The sequence below is a fragment of the Protopterus annectens genome, chromosome 2.part1 (genome assembly GCF_019279795.1).
Source record: "Protopterus annectens isolate FY-2018-M chromosome 2.part1, PAN1.0, whole genome shotgun sequence".
In the NCBI taxonomy this organism is placed as follows: domain Eukaryota; kingdom Metazoa; phylum Chordata; order Ceratodontiformes; family Protopteridae; genus Protopterus; species Protopterus annectens.
The window spans coordinates 870,471,661-870,497,605 of record NC_056729.1 but is presented as its reverse complement, the minus strand read 5'-3'; the positions used below and the strand labels follow the sequence as shown (position 1 = coordinate 870,497,605).

Genomic DNA, 25,945 nt, shown 5'->3' with positions numbered 1-25,945 from the left:
GTTGATTTTTTTGTTTTCTGTTTTTTTTTTTTGTTGTTTTTTGTGTGTGTGGAAGTAATATGACCTACCTTCTTGTCCCTTTTGCTATGCCCACCCCATAGTCATCTGAGGGATACTTCTTCCTTCATGAATGACAACTCCCTTCAGGGAGTGCATATATGGACATTCCTTCTTCCTCGGACAGGCATGCCCATCCATCCCTGCCAGTTCCTCAGACGTTTAATCAAAGCAACATCATCTGGAATGTAGTAAGGGTGTTATCCCTCTCTGTACCATGGCATTGGCTGTGTAAAATCCAGAGAATGTTTTATGCTTAGGAGGATAACATGAACATATGGAATTTGCTCATAGGATGAGATTCAAGTAGAGTATTATCAGCCATAACTGAAACCTACATAAGAAAACTACAGAAGCAATACTGTTTGAGTTGCATCATAATATCAGAACCCATATGAAAACCAGATTAAGTTTAACTCACAATAGTGTACATGCTTTAATATGTTTGCTCATACCCTTGGTGGTAACTCTAAGTCAGCTATAAACCAAACTGCTTAAGATGTGTTAAATAGGAGTTGGTGGTGTTAGGAACTAAAGGAAATTGGTGGGCAATGTCATTTACCACAGTTCCTTTCAGCAGTAGCCCTTTAACTGAGAAATCAGTTCTAGAGAAAGGCACTACTCATACAGACTTAGGTCATGGGAAACACCTAGTGTGTGTGTGTGTGTGTGGGGGGGGGGGGCATCACTATCCAAACAGATGTGGGGAGAACTTCAGTACAATATGCACAGTTTTGTGATGTTCATTTGCACATCATAGCAGTACTGAGAAATTGCCTGGCCTAGTCAGACAGCTCATTTATCAAAATATAATGTGTGTTCTTATGCAGTCTTTGCTGCTTTATGTTTGGACAGTGCAACATTGTTGTCCATTACTAAGCCCAAGTCAAGGCTAAAAACGGCCTTGCAACCTGAACACCTACCTGGTTAAAATCAATAAATAACTGTTGTAAGACTTCAAACTTGCAAGTCTAATGGCTGTGAAATTTATCTCCACTGCTAAAAAACTGCTTGATACAGACTTTGGTATTTGTTCACTTGTTTCATATTCTCTCTCGTTTCAGTTACTCTCAAGTTTAACAAGTCGTAGCTCATAAAATAGTTTTTATCCACTTCCCCTACCAGGTTTCGTGACAATGACACCATCTGGTTAGCACATTCCAAGTTATCTTACAAGTTATTTGGTGAATATCAAGCAACGTGGGTAATATTTTCAACACAAAAATTCTGTAGATTAGCTGTGGAATGGTAACAGTGTGAACTTGATGCTAAGCATTCTAGTTATTTTGAGGACTAGTAAAGACATAGTGTAGACATAGATCCAAGTCACTGACTAATTGCAGACTGGACCTTTTTCATGAAAGTGAAAGTTTTTTACATGGTACACAAAGCTGCATCCTAATTGAAGATAAAGGCAATTGCATGTAAGCAAATTAAAAAGCTTGTGATCTGAATGCAAGAGATCAGGCATTAAGTTGTAGATACATAGCCTTCTGTTTGTGTTCTTTATACTGGTAAATTTATTTAGTAGTATGATTTATTCTGTGTTTCTTGTCAGTTCTTGAATTAAGCCTTTCTGCTCCATAGATCAAATTAATTTTTCTTCCTCTTCTTACAGCTGAACATGACATTCCACCTGTTTATTGTTGCCTTGGCTGGAGCTGGAGCGGCGGTCATTGCTATGGTAAGTGCTGGGGGAGGGGGTCGTGAGTTGGTTTCCTTGTAGGCATGGACACATTAACAATCCATATTTGAAATGTTCAGCATTTTGGTTCTTTCACAATTGCACTTTATTTATCTGCAGCAGTCAGACAGAAATTGAGATATAATTAAAATGCTTGCTTTAAGAAAATGCTTCTGCTGATAAAATGAGCAGATTAGTGAGTTCAGCCTTACAGCAGATTTAGGATATCCATCATTACCTTATTAATTTAACAGCACTGTTTCTTTTGTACTATTAATAGCCTTTAGCAGACTATAAATTGAAGGCTGTGCCATCCCTAGAATCTGAATCAGCTTACATGATGCTTTATTTCTCAGATGTTCGTGCCAAGATTTCTGAAAGGCTTCTTGTACTAGCCTTCTCAGCATATCTACACATCTGTAATGTGTCCTCTTTTTATACTTCTGATACAAGAACACAGAGTCCTGTTAGCAATGGCTATAATGAGTACTGTATGGCACCCTGCTTTTCACTAAGTGTCACCCTTCTTTTGATTGGTATAATTTAATCTCTAATACCAAAAGAGGTTTATCCAGGATATATATTAAAGTAACTTTCACCTGGCTATGTGGCATAGAGGGATAACATTCTGACAATGACCAGAAGACTCTAAATAACATGGCAGCTGAAGCACTAGAGGAGAAGGAGGGTAGTGATTGGCTTTCCCATTCTGAGGAAGGGAGCAGTGCCTGTAGTCAGATGATTACTGATTTGTAAGCAGAGTCTTGCATGCACTGAAATGATTGGAACCAGGTAATTGGGCTTGCCAATCCTAAATTGGTGATGGCAGCACTGATAGCTTCTGGGTAGAAACACACACAAGGGGAAGGCTGTACGATATCCTGTGGTCATGTGGATACTCACATTACCCACTGTGGGTGGGCTTAAGGCCCTAATCAAAATACCTTTAATTTTTGGAATACAGATGAATCACTATCATGGCTGCCTGAAGGATGGACCACCAGGCTGGTTCTCACCCCAGTCCTGGGGATACCCATTTTGGGGGAAATGAATGGGCTAAAGATATATTGAGGAAGATTCCTGGCTGTCAGGCATGGAGGCATAAAGGATATAAAAAAAAGTTAAGGCAGTTGCAACATAAAAGCAATTTTGAAGATGTTCACAGTAATCAAATTCTGCTTACAAACAGTAATTGAACTTGGAATTTTTGGAATTAATTTTTAAATTATGGGAAATCTGATGTAGCTGTAAAGAATTTTGGGTACATCAGCCCTCCCTGATTGAGTGAGTGTGTGTCTGTTTTGGCTGTCTGTGCATAGACCTGCTTTTATCACAGTTTTTTATATATATATATATATATATACACACACACACACACACACACACACACACACACACACACACACACACACACACACATGTTGCTGTATATTTATAAGAGATGTTTTGTAAGGCAACACTTCAACCTAGAGCACAGTAGATAGAAACTAATTTTACCAAAATGTCTAATGAATTATTTTTGAGAGAGAAGTTTATTATTATATAATAATTTTCAGTACTTAATTCAGGGAGAATATTTCCCTTGTAATCTTTACACCTAATTGTACTATTTGTAGTGCATGGGTTTTGGTAATTTAAATAAAGATTTGGTGTTCAGCATAAGTCAGGCAGAATGGTGTTTTTTTGCTGTAATGGAAGTTGTTCCATTGCATGTTTCTTCCTTATTCTCATTGTACATTTAGATTTTATCTACAAGTAAGTCATTATTTAACACATTTTAAATTATTTTGCTGCACTTTCTATATCAAATGCCCATGAACTGTTAGAGCTGGCCATAATCTCCTTGCATGTGCGGTAACAGTTTATCAACTTTTGATATAAAGAGTGCCTTGTTTTGCATTTTATTTTGTTGAGAACAAAGGCCCTTTGAAATATTTCCTGGAGCTGAACCCCGTAACATTATAAAAGACTGTACCCACAATGACTGTTTATGTAAATTAGCATGTTAATAGAAGAAACAGAAAGCTGTAGGAGACCTTTAATTCCTAGAAAGATCATTTTTAAAACTTTTGGACAATTTTTAAAACTAGTTATATATGTGGAACACTACAAAGTAACGTAAGTGATGATGTAGAAGTGAATACTTAATATAAGTAGGACGCTGTTCTTCTAAAGATGTATATTTTCACTCGTATTGTTTTGCTGATGTGTATACATCATTGCCCAGTACCTACAATAACATATTTTTTCTTTGTGGGCTCAGAAATAGTCTGAGTAGATAACAAATCTGAAAAATAAAAAGATATTCTATAATTTTCATTTTTGTTTTTAGCCTAATTGCAGCTATTAACATCAGCAGTGTAACTCCAAATAATTTGTAAAAGTAAGATGCTTGGAAAAGACATCAGCATGGTTTAATATTATTTTAAAAGACATGTTTACATAAAATATTTTTTCATTCTGTTGGTACCATTGCAGCGCATACAGCAATAATATGGGTGATTTGGGAAGGGCAGTCGTGCAGTTGTACAATCTGTTTAATTTTACGCTCTGAGTAGTGTCTTCCTTGTACTGTTATATGGTAAATGACTGTAATGAGCAGACAAATCCTGTACTTATATTATGTGCTCCTGAGAAATCATTGTTACTTCACCCTTGGCATATAATATAAACATATATAACAGTACATCATGAAAGGCATTCTGTAATTGTCTAACAATAATTGAGTAGAGTTACAGAAGACCTGATAACATAATTGGTCATTCTTATGCTTGTTTGAGGGATGTATGTGTTGGAATCATGGTTTGTGTGTACGAACAAACCCTAGAAGTCTAGAATGCTCTGTTTTGAATTGTAGGTATAACATTGCTGCAAAGAAACCATGATACTGTTTACAGTTCAGGACATTTACAGTTAAAAAAAAATATTATGAAGCTGCCTTCACAGGTTCTATCCTGACAATTGATTCCACCTTTTAGCTACGGAGGCTGCTCTGACACACTACAAAGAAAACATAGGCTAGAATTCATGTCAAAAGAACCACAACATCAAATACATAACCCATGAATGATTAATTTCTGACAGAGTAGGTAGCCTTTGCTATGTGTTCTGTTTCCTCACACACACACACACGGTCCTCTGGATTACAGTCACAGTTGCAGTACATCTTCCCTCACCAACACCTGTATGCATTTGAAATTTGAACCCTTTAGAGTATCAGATGCAAAATCTAATCATGATCTCTTGTCTATGGTTGTTTCCCTTCCAGTTCTCCTCTTGTGATATTGAAATTGACAGCTTCTTTGTATTTAGTCCTCCTCCCACTATCCATGCAGTGTGCTCGTATCAGCATATCCCACCTTCTTTAGTACATAAATTACAAGGAAATAACATCATTAAATACACAAATTTTAAAGAGATATAGTACCACATTAATAACTATAAGTAATATTAATATTTTTACCAATATTCATTAAATTGTGGATAAATTAAAGAATCAAACTTAATCATTCAAAATATCTCTTTTTTGTAATATTATCATGCCACCCTAAGCTGTTAGGTGTTTTATAAATTATTTTATCTATACTTATAAACCTAAAAGAGGCAGTAGGTTGTGTACTTGTGTGCTATGATAAAACACTGTTAGGTTTTCTGCATTTTATATCACTCAAATGTTCTCTAATACACAACCAAAACCTTCTGAATGTTTGACCCACATATAAAACTGAATATGTACATATTGCAAAATAAATAATCCATTAGGTATCACAAGTAATTAAATATATGTAAAAAAATTGAACTCCTAGCTGGAGAAAATTCCCTGATTTTCGTAACAACTGAGCAACAGGAGCAATGGCCACAAGGAGTGCAACCACTTAATTTATTGCCTTCCAAGTTAATTTTCTGTCTATTTCATGTTTTGAGTTTCTGTTTAGAATAATTATTCAAAACTTACTCTATAGGTAATCTCCTTTTATAACTAAAGTAACAGTACTTAGACACAACAACAGCTACATCCTGGTTAGCTAACAGTACATAACAATGTCATGTCTTTAACATAATATTGATTAATCATCTTTTTAACTTTAAGAATGTAATGGAATGTATTTTAATAATTAATATGTAAATTGATTAATTGAGGTTTGCTTGAATTGAATATAAAAGGAGGGTTTTTTTTAGCAATGAAAGTTTTACTCTGTAAAGGCTAAGGCCGAGGCGCTAGAGAATCTTGTTCTTACAATAAATAGTGTATATTTGGAAAGTAGAGCTGTTTTTCACTGGTCATTTTCTTGGTTGTTATATATTATTTTCGAGATATTTCGTTGTGGTTATACTTGATTAATCATCTGTTTAAAAGATACTTGTGTATTCTTGGTTTCAATAAGAGGTTTGTTTAGTAAATCTGCTCATCTACTCCTTTGAACTTGACCTTTAGCTGGAAAAATAGATATATAATCATAACATCCATCAATAAATCTTTGTGTAAGATCTTGCATTTGTTGATCGAAATCTGAATCTCAAATACATTTAAATTGTAAAAAACTGAGACTTAGGAATGTTGTTAATAACAGAAGAGGGATGACAACTCTTTGAATTAAAGAACTTTTATGAATGTTTCTGCATACTGTAGCATGTTTAGTATCATCTGAATTTTTATCACCTTCATATCTAAAAATAAATTGTATCTTGGTGAAATTCAGCACCAAAATGTAAATCCCAAAAGTAGTCATTCAAACATTGAAACACTTCTTTCCAATCAATCAGAGCCAAAGTCCATATAAGCCAACAGTCATCAGGAAATCACCACATATCCATTGCATTCAAAAAATATATTATGGCTATTATCATAATGATCTTTTCAGCATAATCCATAAACTTGTCTGCATATATTGGGGTAAAGGAAGCCCCCATTGCCATACCTTTAACCTGTAGAAAACATTCTTGGTTATAATAAAAAAAAAAAACATTATTTGTAAGAACAAGTTTTGTTAAATAAATCAGAAGTATGTTAAAACCTGGAGGATAAATATTGTCCCTAGTTTACCAAAAATCAATGTCTGTTAAGCCTTCTCAGTGGGATATATCTGTATCCAAAGACTGTACATCGGAAGTGGCCCTAAGCTATTGCTGCTCCAGTTGATATTCCTCCAGTATCTGTAGAAATTTGGATAGTATCCTGTAAACTAGGCCTTATAGTAAAGACTTCAGATATTTAGTTAAAAAAGTAGAGAAGGGTCTGTATCTGAAACTATAGGTCTCCCATGTGGATTTTTGGAATACTTGTGTATTTTGGGTAACATATAAAAAATATTGTAGTTTTGAGTTGGAAACCATTAAATGTGAAGCAGTTGTTTTAAAATAGAATGCTATATTCTAAACCTAGACCCAAGTTACACAAACTTCTTCATTATATTACTTCAGACTCTATACACATCTCCAACTTACTCATATCTGGGGACATCCACCCTAATCCTAGCCCCCTCCCCTCCCAAAATAATCTCACAGCTACTCCCTCCCCAAATACTCTCAACCACCCTCAAACAACAAACCCATACCTAGTCAAGCACATGACAATATACTGTCTAAACATCCAAAGCCTAAGTAACAAAATCACTGAGTTTCATTCCTGGATAGCCCATACAACTCCTCCCATCCTCTCCTTATCTGAAACCTGGCTTAAGCCACACATCACCAATGCTGAAATTCTCCCACCAGGCTGTAATATCTATTGGTCTGATAGAATTGCTAAAAAAGGGGGTGGTGTTGCCATTCTCCATTCTAATAACCTTAACCTATCACCTCTTCCTACTTCCATACCTGACTTTCACCCTGCAGAACTTATCATTCTAAATTGCCACATTAATGCTCAAAAGAAATTTGCCATTGCTTCCATTTAAATCCCTCCTGGGAATAAATTGCCCACACTAGAAAATATCCTTCACTGGTTTTCACATAATATACCCTATGAAACCATAATTTTAGGTGATGTTAACCTAGATTGGTCAAAACTTAAAACTGACTCTCCCCAACTGAGTATCAACCTACATGGTTTCCATCAATTGATATCTATCCCTACCCGTCTCCATAAAAATTCATCTACATGCTCCATTATAGACTGGATACTCACCAACTCCCCCCACCACTACCATAATCCTACAACCTCACCTGACTGCTTTAGTGATCACGTTCCTACCTCTGTTCTTAGATATACCACCCACCCCCCAAACCCCACCTTTACAGGGACTGTCATAAACTATCAGACTTCAATGCAACCCAGTTTAACACCATTCTCTCTAGCATAGACTGCTCTATCCTTAAACAAATCCCACTTAATGACACTGTAACCATGTTCAATATAATCTTCCTTGCCCCCTCTACAAAGATCAGAATAAAATCTAATCATGCCCCATGGCTATCAAGTGAAACCAAGTCCCTTATGCACAAGAGATAGTACCTGGAAAGCCTGGACTAAAACTAAAGAAATACTTTTACTCCATAAATACAGGCATCTTAGGAACTTGACAAAAAACAAATAATCAATGACAAAAGGTCCTTCTATAACTCTGCTCAGCTCAATAGCAAATCCAGCCCTCGGAAATTTTGGTCGACTCAGAATAGAATACTCTCTCCTGGTTGCCCTTCTACTCCCTGTCTTTACCCAGACACAGCACCCCTGGAAACAGGTACACTCCTCAATAAGCACTTCATAGACTCCATCCAAAAAGTAATACCCACCAACTCTAACACCACTTCTCTACCTAACCCTCCAAACCACCCTAGTATTACTCCATTCTCTTTTCACTCAGTCCCTACCTCCTACATTAGGTCTCTTCTTCAGAAGCTTAAACCCTGCTCTCCCTCTTCTGACAATCTACCTCCTACCTTCCTCAAAATTACAGCTGATTCTATATCCTATCCTGTATCTATTCTAATCAATAGATCCATCCAGGAATCCACTGTCCCTACCCTTTGGAAATCCTTCTTCACCATTCCCCTGCATAAAGATGGTTACCCTACTGACCCTTCTAACTATCACCTCATAGTCATCCTATCCCCCCTCTCTAAGATACATGTAAAATGCATACACTCACAGCTTTTCAACCATCTCCTTCAAAACAACCTTCTCACTCCCACTCAACATGGTTTCCGTCCCAACCATAGCACCACTACCGCCCTCTTATCCTTCACACATACCATAGCTGAGGCCCTAGACAACAACAAACTTATATCCTGTCTCTTCCTCGACCAGTCCAAAGCATTTGACACTGTCTCTCATCCTCTACTACTATCTAAACTTGAAAATCTAAATCTATCTTCTACTTCCCTTACCTGGTTCTCCAGTTACCTATCCTGCAGGCAGCAATCTGTTAAATGGCTCTCCTCCACCTCCTCTCCATTTATATCTGTTTCTACCGGTGTACTACAAGGTTCCATCCTGGGTCCTCTCCTGTTCAGTGTCTTTACCAACGATCTCTATACATCCTGTAATGAATCCTCTCTCTTCCAATATGCTGACGACTCAACCCTCATATCTATCTCTGACAATATCTCTAAACTCCACACCCTAACACAACAGGCATTCCTATCCAATGAACAGTGGTTATCCAACAACCTACTTATCCTTAACCCCAAAAAGACCAAACTCTTACTTTTTCTACCTCGATCTCTCACTCACCATAAATCCACCTTTGTAACTGCATCCACTAATAAGACTTTAATCCAACCAAAAGCTCACACAAAACTTGTAGGGGTCATCATTGATGATGAACTCAAATTCAATCTTCACCTGCTCCAAGGAATAAAAAAGACAAACCAGAAACTTGATTTACTATACCACAAGAAAAGATTTCTCACCACCAATGTTAGACTCTCCCTTGCTCAAGCCCTTCTCCTTCCCTCTCTCCTTTATGCTGCCCCTATACTCACAAACATTCAAACCACAACCCTTACCAAACGCCAGCAAACCTACCACAAAATAGATAGATTTGTCACAGACTCACCTTACAATGCACATCATTGCCAACTCACTCCAGTGGCTTGAATTTCCCCAGCTCCTACTTCTAGCTCAACTTCAAATGCTTCAGTTAATTTTTAATAAGCCTGCATCCTGTCCTGCTCTCTCTTCGCTCATCTCTTTGTATACTCCACCACGAACACTCTGCACTTCCAGTCAGAAACTACTGCTCACATACCAACCAAAAAAAAAACAAAGGCAAACTCTTATACAAATACTAAACTGCACAAGCTTGGAACAACCCCCCTATAGATATACGTTCCATTATCCACCCATCTCACTTTAAAGAAAACCTCAAATCTTACCTACTTAACTCCAAACTTTGCCATTGTCAGGCACCAACTTAAGCACCCCACTATATTACCTTTCTTTCTCCTTCCTCTCTCTCATAAGTACTCTATTATCTTAGGATATGTACTAATGTTTACTAACCAGAACCGTTGCTTAAAAGCTGTGCTTGTACATATGTAAATAAAATTGTTAAAAAAAATTGAGTGCTTGCATTGCAATTTACTCCTCTTACTTACATTTTTTGTATAATGAATTTTAGATGCTTAATTACATTTCTTTGTATAAACCTGATCGTGTTAAAATTTTTAATTTTCTGTAACTTGTTCATGTATTGGAGCTTTTCTCCTCGGTTCTCCACTGAAAATGGGCCGCAAACCCAGTTGGACATACCCGGTTAACAAATGTCAATAAATAAAAATAAATAAATAAATAAATAAATATATTCCATTGCTTGTTTCAGGAAATTGTCAATTTATACTTTAAACTTTAATATGGGATCTAACACTATCTTATGAAAAAATTAGGCATCTAAAAATTGACCATAGGCTTCTTTATCATATTCTTTTTGGTCCCATATGACCACTGAGCCACATTTATCAGCATTCTTAACAATAATATTGTGATTACTATCTAAACATTTCAGTATATAAAGACTGATTAAAATGCAATTCTTTAATAATGATCTTTTCAAATGCTGCAACATTTTTATTACAAAGAGGACTGAAAATGTAGGTTTTAAACCTAAATAAATGACCCATCAACCATTCTGTGTTCTTAAACAAAAGTAAATTAATCATACGACAAAATTCCTTAAGTTCATTCACATACTGACACTCTGATATCAGTACTTTTGTTAACAAATTTAAACCTTTGTCCAGCAAACAACATATTCAAACAACTGTAATTTGGAGATATTGTGAATCAATTTGGATGATTCATTAAATTTTGTAGCAATTGGAGATCATTTCCAATGCTTACGACCACTCCTCCATACTTCTAAAGACATTAGTGCCTTTCCTCCTTTAATATCGCCTCCTTTTTATATTGAAAAAAGTCAAAGGGGTTCCAAACTCAGGAGCCAACAAGAATAAGTTTTATCAAATTTGTTATGGATAATTCATTTACATTTCTATTGTTTATTTTTGAAGTTCTTTGCCACACCTCCTTTTCTAATATTAATTCGGCTTTCTTAAAATTCCTCCATGTAAACTGTTTGTTGTTTTTTAGTCACAAAAATCTCTCATATTTATTCAACATCTTCAGTTTTAATTGTTCCTCAAGAACAGTTAAATTATTCAAAAGTTTGTTAAACTGGTCAACAAATACTTCCTGTCCCTGATATTGGGACTCTTTGGTGCACAGTTCTTTGACTTCCCACTGCAATATCTCAAAATTTTTATAATAGAATTCAGTTATCACTGGCGTGAACAAAGTGGAAGCAACCTGTTGTATGTATTACCACAGTTTCTTTAAAGCATCATCGACTTCCATCACATCGGGTTCAATAAGTAGTCTTAACCACTGTGGTGTAATGATTGCAAGACAGTGCGCTTTAAGTAAACTGAGATCCCATTCCACTGTTCTTAATTTTTTGGCTGCACTAGTGAGAGCACTGAATGTTGTGTAAATATTTTTATCACAAGCAGAAACAGTTCCTGGTACATCTGTGTCAATGTCTGTAGATGTCAGTCTTGGAAATAAATGAGCATCGTCCTTGTCTGACAAAAGACCACCAACCAAAGATTTTAAATCCATCCTGAATGAATAATGTTCAGTAGGAGAACTCCAATAAAAGTGTATCACCAACAACGAACCTAAAAATAACCAAAGGATACACATATTTGGATAAACTTAATGTAAGCTGCAAGGTACAAGAAAATTCTCCATATTCACCAGATGAACCAATAAAAACCAGAAGTGATAAATGATAAATAACAAGCAAACTTTATTAAACAAATTAATCTGGTAAAGGTCTGTAGATTGGTTTTGGCTTATTATGCCTTCATCAGTGCATAAAAATCAAGGAAATGCCATAATTAAATACCAAAAATGTAAATGGATATGTTTCCACATTAGTAAATAAAACTAATATTAACATATTTTTTACCAGTATTCACTAAGTCCTGGATAAAATAAGACCGACTGAAGACATGCAACAGTGAATAAGAAACCTAACTTAATCATCAAAAATCTCTCTTTTTGTGAGAATATCATGCCAGCCTAACATATTAGGTGTTTTATAACCATTTTATCTATACCTATAAACCAAAAGAGGCAGTAAGGATGTACACTTGTGTGTTTTTATAAAGCTCCATTAGGTTAGTAGCATTGTATATTACTCAAATATTCATTAATATGCAACCTAAAATGTCTGGATGTTTGAATCTTCTAAAAGCTGAACATGAACATGTACTGCAAGATAAATAATCCATTCAATATCCCAAGTAATTAAATGATATGCCTAGCCACAAGATCCCAGTTAGAATTTGCAAAGACATGGATTAATAGCAGACCCCATCTGAACAAAGTACTTTGTACCTTGTTTTGACCCCTTTCTATAAGGATTTTAAGTGCTAGACTGGGGTGTACTTAAGATTTCCCATGCAGTTATCCAGGCTATACTTAAAAAGGATCAGGGAGCTACTCTGCTTTACATTCAAGGGGAGCCTGTTCTATAAAAGAGGGATTCTCTCTGATCCCACTAGCAGGTCTTGTTTATGTTTCAGTAGAAGATTATATTGCTTAAGCAGGTGTTTAGAATGTTGGTGGTCTCGTAGGACTGGATCCTTTAAAACTCTTTATACTAGACAAAGGTCTTCTCTAAGAAGTTGATAGGAAATGCTAAAGGGAGAAAATACATTAAGGCAGAAATGATTGCTAAAGTAGAATATGCCCGTAAGTGGCTTAATGAGGTGTGTTGAGTTGGGCCATTTGCCTAAACAAGTACATACAATAGGCTATTACTGGCCTGATAAGGAAGAAGTAGAGAGGGAGAATGACTTCCTATGATCTATAAGATATAACCCCAGTGATTAATCTGGCTCTCTGTCTATATAAAGATTTCTTAATAACTGTGGTCATATGGTAGTCAGAGAATAGTTCATTCTATATGACCTGGATAACCCAAGTCAAATTAGTAACATGGCTTCCACACAACATGGCTTCTGGCAAAACCACAGCACAACAACTGCTCTTCTCTCCTTTACTAATCTGGTCAAACAACACAGAAATGACAATTTTGTATCTGCAAATTTCTTAGATCTTTCCAAAGCATTCAATATGGTCTCACATCCCATACGACTAGACATCCTGGCCCACCCTATCCTTTGCCCCTTCCACTATTGCATGGTTTAAAAGCTAGCTGTTAGTACTCCTTGTCACTGGACAGATTACTGTCTATCTCCTTTGCTCCCAACTACCATAGGTGTACCACAAGGCTTGATATTAGGCCACTTTTTTTCTCCATATTTACTAATAATCATCATACCTCCATGCAGCATGCCTCACTTATACAGTATGCTGATGATTTGATTCTTATCTGCTCTGCACCTGCGCTCAGCACTCTACAACAACTCACTCAGAAATCCTTTAGCTCTGTGGAAAGATGGATTACTGATATCCAACTTATCCTAAACCCCAAGAAGACTAAATTGCTTCAATTCACCCCCATCAAATCTATATCTACCCCTCTATCCTTTGCAGTCTCTTCCAAAAATGGTACTATCATTTCTCCCTCTGACCATACCAAACTCCTCGGTGTAGAAATTTACAAAAACCTTCTCTTTTGATGTCCATATTTCACAAACTTAAAAAAGTCCATAAAAATGGGAGCACTGTATAGACACAAAAAATTCCTCTCAGGTCAGGCACGGATCACCTTAGTCCAAACTCATCTATTGTCCACTCTAATGTACGCCGCACCAATTCTTACCCAGATTAGAAAACTTGATCTTGGCAGGCTTGAGTCATGTTATAATAAAATTGCCAAATTTGCTAACAACTCCACCTTCAGAACCCATCACTGTCAAGCCCTAAGAAAACTACAATGGCTAGAACTTCCTTAGCTACTCAGTTATCACCAGCTAGTCATTGCCTACAATATTGTAAGGTTTCCCGATAAAACCCCAGCACTACGCCAACTACTTTCTCACTACAGAGCAAATTATCCTCTCCGCTCTACTGATAAATCACTCCTCTGTATCTCTAGGCCTAACAACACCCCAGGTAAAGCACTATCCTCTCTTGCTATAGCTAGAACCTGGAATAATCTTCCCCTTGCTCTGACTACTGCTTCCACTACTACACAGTTCAAAAGTTCACTTAAATCACATCTGATGAATACATGGCTATGTCCATTCATTACATAAAATTTCACTGTTACATTAAGCTATAGACCTTCTTTCCTATTATATCTACTATAAATATGTTTATACAGTTTTTGCATCTTACTGCTGAGGCCACAGTAGTGCAGTGGTTAGTGTTGTTGCCTCACAGCAGAAGGTTCTCCTTGTCTGCATGTCCTCCCCGCGGTCGAGTGACACTAAAGACATGCAGGTAGGTACGAGCGTGAATGGGTGTGCTTTCTTTGAAGGTTGGGTGTCAGGCTGGCAACTCGGCACTGTAAAAATCCACTGCCAGTCATGAGCGGACCGGAGTTCCGCTGTGGCGACTCCTAACCTGGAAAAGCCAAAATATTGCTGATTTTCAATCTCAATACTATGTCATGTTAACCACACATGATTTTTACCTTTTTTCACACTTATTGCTGTTATATGTCTCTTTGTATTCTCATGTCTGGTTATTGTTTTCATTGTGGAGCTTTTCTCCCTGGGTCTCTGCTGTAAATGGACCTGTGTCCAGTTTGACCATCCCGGTTAACAAATTTAAAATAAAAATGAATAAATAAATAGAATAATTGTCTCATGTTTACTTACAACCTCCTACTGCTTAAACTGACACAGTGTGTGAGTGATGTTGTTATATAATGTTAATGGAGGCAAAGCTCTAACATGTAGCCAATATAAATAAAAATTTGGTTGTCTGTACCATTCATCACCACACTAAACCAGTCACACAGCTCAGATCTAATGCACAGACCAACATATGCTGAGGCTCTTAAAAGTAACCAATCTATACTACAAAGGCCTCCTAAATGAAACATAAGAAACAAGTACCCTCAGCAAACTCACAAACACACAACATAGGCAGCACCCATCATGAAAGAGACATCCAAGACTTGCATTGTCTCAAGCCAAATGTCCATAAGGCAAACCTCCACATAATTCAATATTCTAGTTATAGGTGATGCCATTGTGAGACACAATGATGTGCTACTCTCTGGGCTGAGCAAGGAGGGGGTCACAGCCACTTGCCTATCAGGTGCCAGTATTCATCACATCATGAATGCAGTCAAGTCTTTGCATCCAAGGCACATATATGACACACACTGCACGTGTGTGTATGACTTGAGATGTACCTCCCTGTATATGTGAAAAGACACACGATGGAGCTCTCAGAATATGTGACTGAGCAGGTATGAAACTAGCCTTGAGCAGCGTTCTACCATCACCAAGAATGATCCCACAATGTGAACAAATGATTGTTGTCTTCAGCAACTGAATTAGCTTCTGGAGTAATTCAAAGGGGTACAGTATATCTCAGCCTAGTAGGAGATGGTGACAATCCCACCTGCTTTGCCAGGGATGGGCTGCACTTAATCCTTTTGTATATTGGCTAAATCCTTGTCTATCCTACATAGTTTTCTAGGCATTGTTAGTTTCCTTAAGTTTCCAACATAAAACAGAATCCAGAAAAGATAAAGATATGGCTGCTCAATGCTAGGGGCTTTATCAAGAAACTCCACTCTATGAAAGCACTCTTAACTCTGAAAAACATTGATATATGCATTGTCATGGAGAACCTTGTTCAAGACCAATGACAGCACTCCACCAGGGCAGGGTTTCAATGCCTGCCATGTGTTTAGGTCCACTGCAATAGCTTGAGGCTCTAAATATCAGGAAGTATTCTAAGGCAGTCATCCTGCTATTAGGTGAGAAAATGGCAACATTTCAAGCCTCCATAAACCCTGAGAACACTTCTCCCTATGCAGAACTGTTCACAGAAACCCTGTACAAGCATGCTAATAGCTCCATAGAAAAAGTATAGAGCTAACTCAAAAAAAACAAGCCACCCTGGTGGAATCACAAGATCAATCGGCTGTATAACAGGAGAAAGAAAATCATGACAACAATTAGAAGGTGTAGCACCGAGCAGGATAAGAGCACTCTCATCAAACTAAAACAACTTGGAGGACAAGTAAAGTCTACCAAAGCCAAATCTGAGGTAAGTTTGGCCTCTCAGCCAAGGACAACCACAAAGCACTCTTTAGCTATGTCCACAACCTCAAAGGCAATGCACAATTGTGTGCAGAGCTCATTGTAAATGGTGCCACCTATACTGAGCCAAAAGATAGCAAAACGCCTGACTGATAAATTCAGCTCCAACTTTACCCCTCTCTCCCTCAACCTTCCCTCAGGATATATCATCAAATATAACTTTCCCCTACTATCACTAGGGAACAGATCTTTAATGCTCTTTGTATGACCACGAATACTGCATTAATGGGCCCAGACAGTATCCCAGGATGTCTTTTAAATAGCATGAAACATGACTTCTCAGGGCCTCTGGAATTACTATTTAACTGTAGCTTCCAAACAGGCTTCACACCTCAAGAATGGCGAAAGGCAACAGTCATCCCTCTGCACAAAGGTGGGCCATCTACAGACCCTAAAAACTATAGATCCATAAATCTCACTAGTCTTATATGTAAAGCCATAGAAAGAATTATCATGGAGATGATCAATAGAGATATAGTAAACCTCCAGACACTGGACCCAACCCAGTTTGGTTTCGTCAAGGGTAGATCATACCTACTCAACCTGGTGGAGTTCTTTGAGAAGGTCACCAAAGCAATGGATGAGGGCAAAATTGTTCACACTGCCTACCTTGACCTAGCCAAGAAATTTGACACAATACCCCACTCAGGCATTGTTGACAGACTCAAGAGGTTAGGTATAAACTTGTATGTCAACCGGTAGATAGCCAACTGGTTCACAGACACGACCCAGGAAGTTAGAATTGGGGATTCCACCTCTACAAAGAGGCCATTCACAAGTGGAGTCTGCTCCTTTTTGGCATTGACTTCTCAGAAGTCAAGGTCAGTGTCAGTGGTCTCTGACTAACTTTGCAGATGATTGCAAATTAGGAGCTGTCATTGAATCTCACACTGACACAAATGATCTCCATGAGGAGCTGACACAGACAAACAACTGGTGTCAGAGCCATGGACTAAAACGAATTGCCAAAAAATGCATAATAGTATCCTTTGGGAAGTCATCCATCCCTGGTAACTATCATACTGACAACATACCCCTTAGAGTTGACCCAGTAGTCAAGGACTTAGGGACACACACACATAGTAATCTAGCCTTTGATCATCACGGTCTACAGTGGTGAGGAAATCATTTTATGTTGCGCAACTTATAAACAAAGTTACAGCATCTAATTCCAAGGAAGTCATTGTTCTGCTGTATGCGACATGCATTAAGACCTATCACTGAGTACAGTGCCTTATTTTGTATGTACCTAACCAGGCATATCCAACAGCTGGAATGTCCACAGAGGTTCCTCACTAAAAGAATACAATGCTACCATTGGAATGTAAGGTTAGGCTTTTCAAGATCCTTACAGATAAATAGCCTAGTAAATTACCTGCAAGCTTATGAAATTGCCCAAGTTCCCAGAGGTCAAGGTTGTAGCCCTGTATTCTGTCTCTTACAGGCTTTTGAGGGGAGATGTATGCCTAGCATACAGGGTATTGTCAGGCCCCAGTCTGATGGACCTCCTGCATATCCACAAAAGAAACAGCACCAGAATTACCCATTCTAAAGACTTAAACCTTGCCTGTGATATAAAATGGACCTGCTGGAGTGATAGGTATATATCCCAGAGTCTACCCCATCTATGGGACAGGCTCCCCATCATGTGAAGCAGAGTTCCTCCCTAACCATATTCAAGTGCAACTTGGATAATTGGATGGGAAACTGGAAATTCATCCCTAGTTTGGCACATGTGTCTCTAATGGACACAGGTAACCTGTAATTGGTTCATCTCCCAGGCCCATGCTTACACTTATCAACGGCAGCAGAACTAGTCAGAGATTTGGGATGCATGGTTAGGCTTAAAAAGGCCCTTGTGGTCGTTAGCCTAGTAAACATCTAGGAATCTATAAAATGTTACTGAAGCAATAAATGAGGATAAATCAGGATGCACTGCATACCTAAACCTTGCAAAGGTATTCAGCACCATCCCATATTCAAATACTGTATGTAAACTATATTTAAATCCCTATCTAACTAATTGGATAGTTAAATGGCTCACAAGTAGAACCCAGGAAATTAGGGTGTTCAGCTTTGCCTCTTCTAAATGACCTGTATCTTGTGGTGTGCCCCAGGGTTCACTCCTTGGGTCATTCCTCTTTGGCATTTACATGTCAGAGGTCCAATCAAACGTTAAGGGTTTATGGCTGACCAATATTGCAGATGATTGTAAACTCTCCCCACAGGACATCAAACTCCTCTAAGATGGCCGTTTCCAAACAAATAGTTGGTGTTAAAACCATGGACTAAATCTTAATGACAACTGTTCCTTGGTAAGCATGATTTAGCTGATAACTATCATATTGAAAACACCACTCTGCCAATTGATCCTGTCATCAGGGATCTGGGACCCTATGTAGACAATGAACTGTTCTTTGATCTGCATGTATCCAATGTTGTAAGGATGTCCTTTTTGTCACACAGCTTATATATAAAGGTATGGCATCCAAGTCCAAGAATGTAATCATTTCAATGTACTCAGGTCTTATTAGGCCAACCGCTGAGTATAATGCTCCTTTTGGTATGTACATGTCTTAAAAACTTGTCACAACTGGAAGGACCATAATGCTTTCTCACTTTAAAAAAAAAAAAAAACAGTGGCCTAAATCATAAAATTTATGCAGACCTTCCCAAAGTCTTATCCCTCTTCTTGTTGTCATACAGGTTGCTGAGATAGAACCATTGTCATACATATAAAACCTCAACAGACCCTTTCCTCTGTTTTGCAACATGAATGGGGCATCTTGGAGGGATAGGTAAATATCACAATGGATACTACTTCCATAGAGCCATATCCACTCTACATAAAAACAAAATACCTTCTTACCCAATTCACCTATAATGTGGATGAATGGATGGCAAATCATGAATTCACCCTCCATTTAACAGCCTTGTTTTTCATGGATAGGGGCAACAAATACATTTCCCAACATGTTCTTGCTCTGCTTACCTCTGTGTTTCTCATTTACAAAACACAAGGATCAAAAGGCTACCATTGGAATGTAAGGTTAGGCTTTTTAAGATCCTTACAGATAAATAGCCTACTAATTACCTGTGAACCTATGAGCTTATGAAATTGCCCAAGTTCCCAGTGGCAGACTCAGTTTTAAGGTGGTTATCTCCTATGTAATAGGATCATGGGTGCACAGGTTTTCCAGATGACACAATGCTGCATTTCTTGGCGTTACATGGTCTAAGCACCACTTGTTAAGTGTCTTTTAGGCCTTCCTGGAGAATATACGTCATTTGGGTAGTTTATAACAGCTCTGAGTTTTGGGGTCAGCCTTGACATCAGAGAAGTAGATATTGAACAGTGGTGCCATGACCAATCCCTGGGGGCACAACTGGTAAGCAGTCTTTTTGCTGAGAATATGCCTTCAATAAAAATACACTAGGTTCTATTGGTGATCCAGTTTGCTATTCAATGGGTACTATAGGGTGGTTATTTTTAATGGAATTATCTTATTAATAATGCCAGATTGTGAAATGGTATCAAGAGCCTTGGCTAAGTCCAGGTATACAGTGTGGACTAATGTGCCCGAGTCTAGTGCCTCAGAAATTTGTTTAAAAAATTAGCCAGGTTTAACCAGCATGATCTGCCTTTAACAGGCCCAAACTAGTTTGAATCCAGGGATTGAAGACTGCTTATGTCCTTAATTCTATAATAATGTATCCATTGCCTTACAGATAAGGCTTGTGAGGCATATGGGTCTTTAATTACCAGGATTAGTAGTGTCACCCTTTATGGAGAGGGATGACTACAGCAGTTCTCCATAGCTCTGGCACAAATCTGGTGGAGAGAATGAGATTGAATACACTTAGTTGGTGGTGTAACAGACAATGTTTGGTACTGACAAGAGCACAGCCTTGCACATTGTCAAGACCCAAGTAGCTAGTGTTCTTAGTTTGGGAGAGAACACTCATGTCTTGATCAGAGGAAACTGGGGGCAGAGAGAGCATAAGTATGCTAATGTGCCATGGAAAGTTTGGGAAAGATAGTGTAGGAAAGTTTGAGTTGGTTGTCTGCTAGTACATACGTTATGTCTTCAGGGGATGAGCATGTGGTGATGTCCTTCTTTTCCATTGCTGCAATATTCTACAACTGGATTTACCCTTCTTCCACTCAGGTTGTCTGGCCAAGTTCCAAAAATTTTCAGACCTCTAGGTGCATCAGACATCTGACGTGGAGCTGGGAACATGGACCAGAAAAGTGACATCTGTATGCACCAGCCCCCAGAACTTTTCAGCCACCAGCCGTACACCAGGAGTTCTTGCTATTCGCGGATGTCAGATCTGAATATTAACAAAGCTAAGTACCCAGTTGGGGAATCTTTCCATCCTTCTTTTTTGTATAGTAATTGTCTGTTCATGTCTGGTAAGAGTAAGTGCAACTGTGGTCATCAGATTCCCCATAAAGACACCCACGAACAGTGTCTTTTCTGCTTGGGTAGGGAACATGACTATAAAAACTCTGTCATCTGCAAATTGTTCATCGCCAAGACACTTAGTCACCGTTTACAGGCTCTTGACTTGTACCTTGAGAATCAGCATCTAAGATAGATTGTGCTCGGTATGGAGGCCGACTTTGACACCCATTCCAAACCACCAAGGAAGAGGGCCAAGTCCATGCAGCCTGCTACTTCCACTGCACCTCCCTCCATTGCCCCTCAGCCTGTAGCAGTCATCAGCTTGGTTGAGGACCCAGCTTCCACCACAGCAGATACAGTGGGTACATTACAGGAGGCTGCACAATCTAGGGTGGATGACGCATCCAAGGAGGACATACAGGTGCCTGCTCCAGATGCTGGGGGGAGCCAGTGCCTTCAATGGGTGCTTCGGACTCGGCCCCCGCCGTTCCACCAATTTACCCCTAGGACTACCATCAGCCAGACACCTGCTAGGCCTTCTAAATAGAAATAAAAGACTAGACGTCTTTCTCCAGTGACAGAGGCCTTACCCGATTGGCAGGCCTTTATCCAATGCCTATACAATGCCTTCATAGCCATTAGACCTTCCATTGAAGCTGCTCCTGCTGTTCCACCTCTTCTCAGTCCTAGACCTTCCATCGCTGAAAGGACTGTGACTCAGCCAGCAGAGGAGGAGTTGTCTGAATCCTCAGATGACTCCCAGTCCTTCTCTTCCCAGATCTCATCCCCCCAGGGTATGGATCTCATGAGGAAGCCTCTGCAGAGCCTGATTCCCCAGTGAAAGACTTAACCTTCGGGGACACTGTTAACTTGATGCAAAACCACTTCAAGTGGGAATGCTCAGACATGTCAGAGGCACAAAAAAGATTTTATGATCTCATACAGATGGAATCTCCAAACCCTTCACCAGTTCCACCTGTTCAACCTGCCTTTCTGGATGCATTTGCTGCGGCATCCATTAACCCTGATTCTCAACCACCTGCACCTTGTAGGGCAGATAGATTATACAGGGTCCCTGGCTTAGACAAAGTTTTGTTCAAGTGCCCTCTGGCAGACCCTGCCACTATCTCCATGTCCACAGACAGGGCATCCAAACTCCTTCCTACCACCACTGTCCTCCCTGCAGATAAGGACAGTAAGGCTATGGAGAGGTGGGGAAAGATTTACACTTCTACCACCCTGGCTTTTAGGGCAAGAAATTACCAGTCTTGCATGGCAAAATACTCTCTTGCTGTGCTGGACAAAGTCTTCAAGGAGTTGAATGACATTCCCGACTGTGCTGCCAAAGCATCCCTGACTTCCTTGTTGGGCCTGATTTCTCAAGTGAACAAGCATTCCCTTAGGTGTGAGTATGATGCAGCTGTGGCCTCAACTATGTTAGCTGCATCAGCATCTGTGTTAAGGAGATATTCCTGGCTGTGCCTACAGCCCCTCCTCTTTGGTGCCAAAGTGGCTGACCTCTTTAAATCTCTGCAGCAAAAAGGGAAGGAACTACAGGAGCTCAAGCATCTCTTAGTCTCTCCTATCCCTAGCTTCCAGAAGAATTACCTGGCTAAGACACAATTTATAAGAAAAACCTCCAGGCTTTCAGCTCCTGCTAGGTCTAGAAGACCGCCCAGAAAACAGCCTACCCAGCCTAGGACTCCTCAGCCCACTAGCCAGAGGCCCCCCTTTCCTGACAGGGCAGGTGTCTGACTTCCTGACACAACTCCTTCCACCTCACTCCCCTCCCTTCCATTGTCCACCCGCCTCTCTGTCTCCCTACATGGTCCCTCATGACATCAGACAAGTGGGTTTTGTCCATTCTCTGGGAGGGTTACTTTATGACTTGGATCACCCCTCCCCCAAGATTGGCTGTGCCACAACTGCCTGCATCTCAACTGTTCCTTCTCCATCAGGTCTTTAAAGGCACACTAGAATTGGTTCTCCCTCCTTCTCAAGGAAAATTATTCTATTCCAGAATATTTCTGGTCCCCAGGAAAGAAGGAAGGACCATTGAGGCCAATCTTATACCTCTCCCACCTCAACCTCTTCTTAAATGTTGCCTCCTTCAGGATGCTCACCTTACCCACTATCTTTCCCCTCATTTTCCCTCAGGCTTTCATGGCAACCCTGGACATAAAGGAGGCCTATGTCTACATTCCCATAAAGCCTACCTTCAGGAAATATCTCGGATTCCTAGCAGGTTTTTCTCACTTTCAGTTCTGTGCCTTGCCTTTTGGGCTCTCCATTGCTCCAATGGTATTTACAAAATGCCTGGCTCCAGTGATTGCCTACTGTAGGCCCAAGGGAATACAAATATTCCCATACCTAGATGACATCTTAATCCAGGCAGCAGACAGACAAACCCTCCTTCGTCACAAGAAAGATCACCTGCTCCTGCTGCAATCTCTCCTGATAAATTTCCCAAAGTTCCAACTTCACTCTGCACAGGACATTGTCTTCCTGGGATGTAGAATCAGGACAGACATCATGATGGCCTCTCTTCCAGGGAAAAAGTGGTATCTCTTACCCACCACCTTCTCTCTGCCCTTCATTCATCAGAACTGACTGCAAGACAATTCCTGAGACTACTGGGATACATGGCAGCCACTATCCCCATGCTACCCGTAAGAAGGTTACACATGAGGAAATTTCAATGGTATCTTCGCTCTGTGTGGACCCAGCATTCCTATCCTCTTGAGCTCAGGGTCCCATTCCTCCCCTGTTTCCACCAAGAAATTAAATGGTGACTAGCTCAGGTAGCCCAGAACCTGGGAATACCCCTACAAATGCCTCCCCCCTCCCAGACCATGCACACAGATGCCTTGGATCTGGGCTGGGGCGCAACTTTGGGTCCAAGAATAGTGCAAGGTCTGTGGACAGATAGACACAAACAAGAGCACATAAACATCAGGGAAATGAGAGCAATCCTTCCCACCCTGCAAGCCTTCCAACCTTATCTCCAGCAAGGACTCCTAAACATTTTCACAGACACCACCATGGTTATGTGGTACCTCAACAAGCAAGGATGGACCAAGTCCTATCTCCTATGCAGATTAGCTCTACAGGTATGGGAGCTGGCTATCTCTCAGGGAATTACCCTCCATGCAGCCTACAACCCGTCCCTGCACAACTCACAGGCAGATTCACTAAGCAGAACCAAATCAGACAGCCATAAATGGATGCTGTCAAGAGATGTGATTCTAAATATGGTCCACAGGTGGGGTATTCCACAGATAGACCTGTTCACCTCCTCCACAAACAGGCAACTCCAGAGCTATTGCTCCAGGACACATAACCTGAAGGCTTTACAAACAGCCGCCTTCTCAATTTCATGGAAGGGGAGATTCCTGTATGCATCCCCCCTCCCATTAATTCAGAGAATCCTACTGAAAATTCAGCAGGACTCACCGAAAATCTTGCTGTTGACTCCCTACTGGCCAAAGCAGCACTGGTTCCCTCTACTTCATCTCTCTAAGGGCAATCACCATAAGTTACCCCCCCCCTCAGTGGACCTAAATCACACAGCACAAGGGGGCACAGATACACCCACAGTGGCAGTCTCTGCACCTCTCCCTGTGGTGGATAGGATTCTGACACCCTTCAGACACCTGTCTGCAGAAGGCCAGGAAACGCAACACAAGAAAATCATATCTCGCCAAATGGAAAATGTTTTCTACCTGGTGTCATAAAAAACAGATGGATTCACTGGACAGCGATATGATTCTGTCTTACCTGTGTGAACTCTTGCAGTCAGGTTTATCTTGCTCCTCTATAAAAGCACACCTGTCTGCCATATCTGCCTGCTTGTCTATGGACCCCCCCCCCCCGCTTGCATCCAGACTCCTAGAAAAACTTTTCCTCAAGGGTGTTCTGCACCTAAGACCTCCCAGGAAACCGTCCCCTCCTCCCTGGGATCTTAATTATGTATTAGAAAAACTCATTCTGATACCCTTTGAACCAGCTGACCATGGCCCCCTTAAAGTTTTGCACATGGAAAACTGTACTGCTAGTAGCTTTGACATCAGCCCGAAGGGTCCCAGAGCTTCAAGCCCTTATGACTACACCTCCTTTTCTGGTTTTCCATATGGACAGGGTCACCCTTAGGACAAACCCTTCCTTCACTCCCAAGGTGGTCAATGACCTTTCCTTGAATCAGGCTATCCACCTGCCTACTTTCTTCCGTAACCCACAGGGAGATGGTGAGAGAGTCCTTTCCCTAGACGTTCACAGACAACTCTGGTTTTATTTACATAAAACCAGACCTTTTCGCAAATCAGACCGTTTGTCTCCTTTCATCCTAGAGCTCTGGTGGTGGGAAAACAGACAATTTCATCCTGGGTTTCCAGGGCTATTTCCTTTTGTTACTCACACCACGGGAAGACCTTAACAGGCAATGTCAGGGCAAATTCCACCAGAGCTATGGCGTCTTCTGGAACATTTTTTAAAGGCCTAGACACTAACTCAATTCTGAAGGCCGCTACTTGGTCCTCTGTGCACATATTCACCAGACACTACAAACTGGACTATATCTCCCAACGACAGGGCAGGGTTTGTCAGGGCTATCCTGTATGGATTCCTGGAGTCCTCTACCAGGCTACCTCCCAGCCAATAGTGAGTTTTTGTACTCAACCAATAGTAGAATACTGCAACATTGGAATAGAAGGTAATAGGAATGTTGTGTAAAATCTTACCATAACCATAGATGTCCTTCTCTTCCATGTTGCAGTATTTCTTCCCTCCCACCTCATACACTTGCACTTGCTCTCCTCAGCTTCTGGACAGGCTATGCCTTCAGGACTGACTCCGTCTGGGGTTTCTAACTATGTTTTGAGGGCTGGTGCGTGCAGATGTCACTTTTATAGCCCACATTCCTGGCTCCACGTCAGATGTCCGATGCACCTAGAGGGACTGAAAATCTTTGGAAACCAGGTCGGATAACCTGATTGGAAGAAGGGTAAACCCACTAGTAGAATACTGCAACATGGAAGAGAAGAACATCTGTGGTTATGGTAAGATTGTACACAACTTCCTTTATTTTGTATTAACTCAC

At 40.0% G+C, this 25,945-nt stretch overlaps 1 protein-coding gene across 1 annotated transcript in view; it reads left to right on the top strand.

Moving 5' to 3' along the window:
* Positions 1-25,945, top strand: part of GPM6A (glycoprotein M6A) — a 1,151,487-nt gene that overhangs the window by 1,016,455 nt on the left and 109,087 nt on the right. Inside the window, exon 6 of the mRNA XM_044062515.1 lies at positions 1,676-1,741. Coding sequence (XP_043918450.1) covers positions 1,676-1,741 — 66 coding nt within the window. The remainder of the gene's footprint in view (positions 1-1,675; positions 1,742-25,945) is intronic.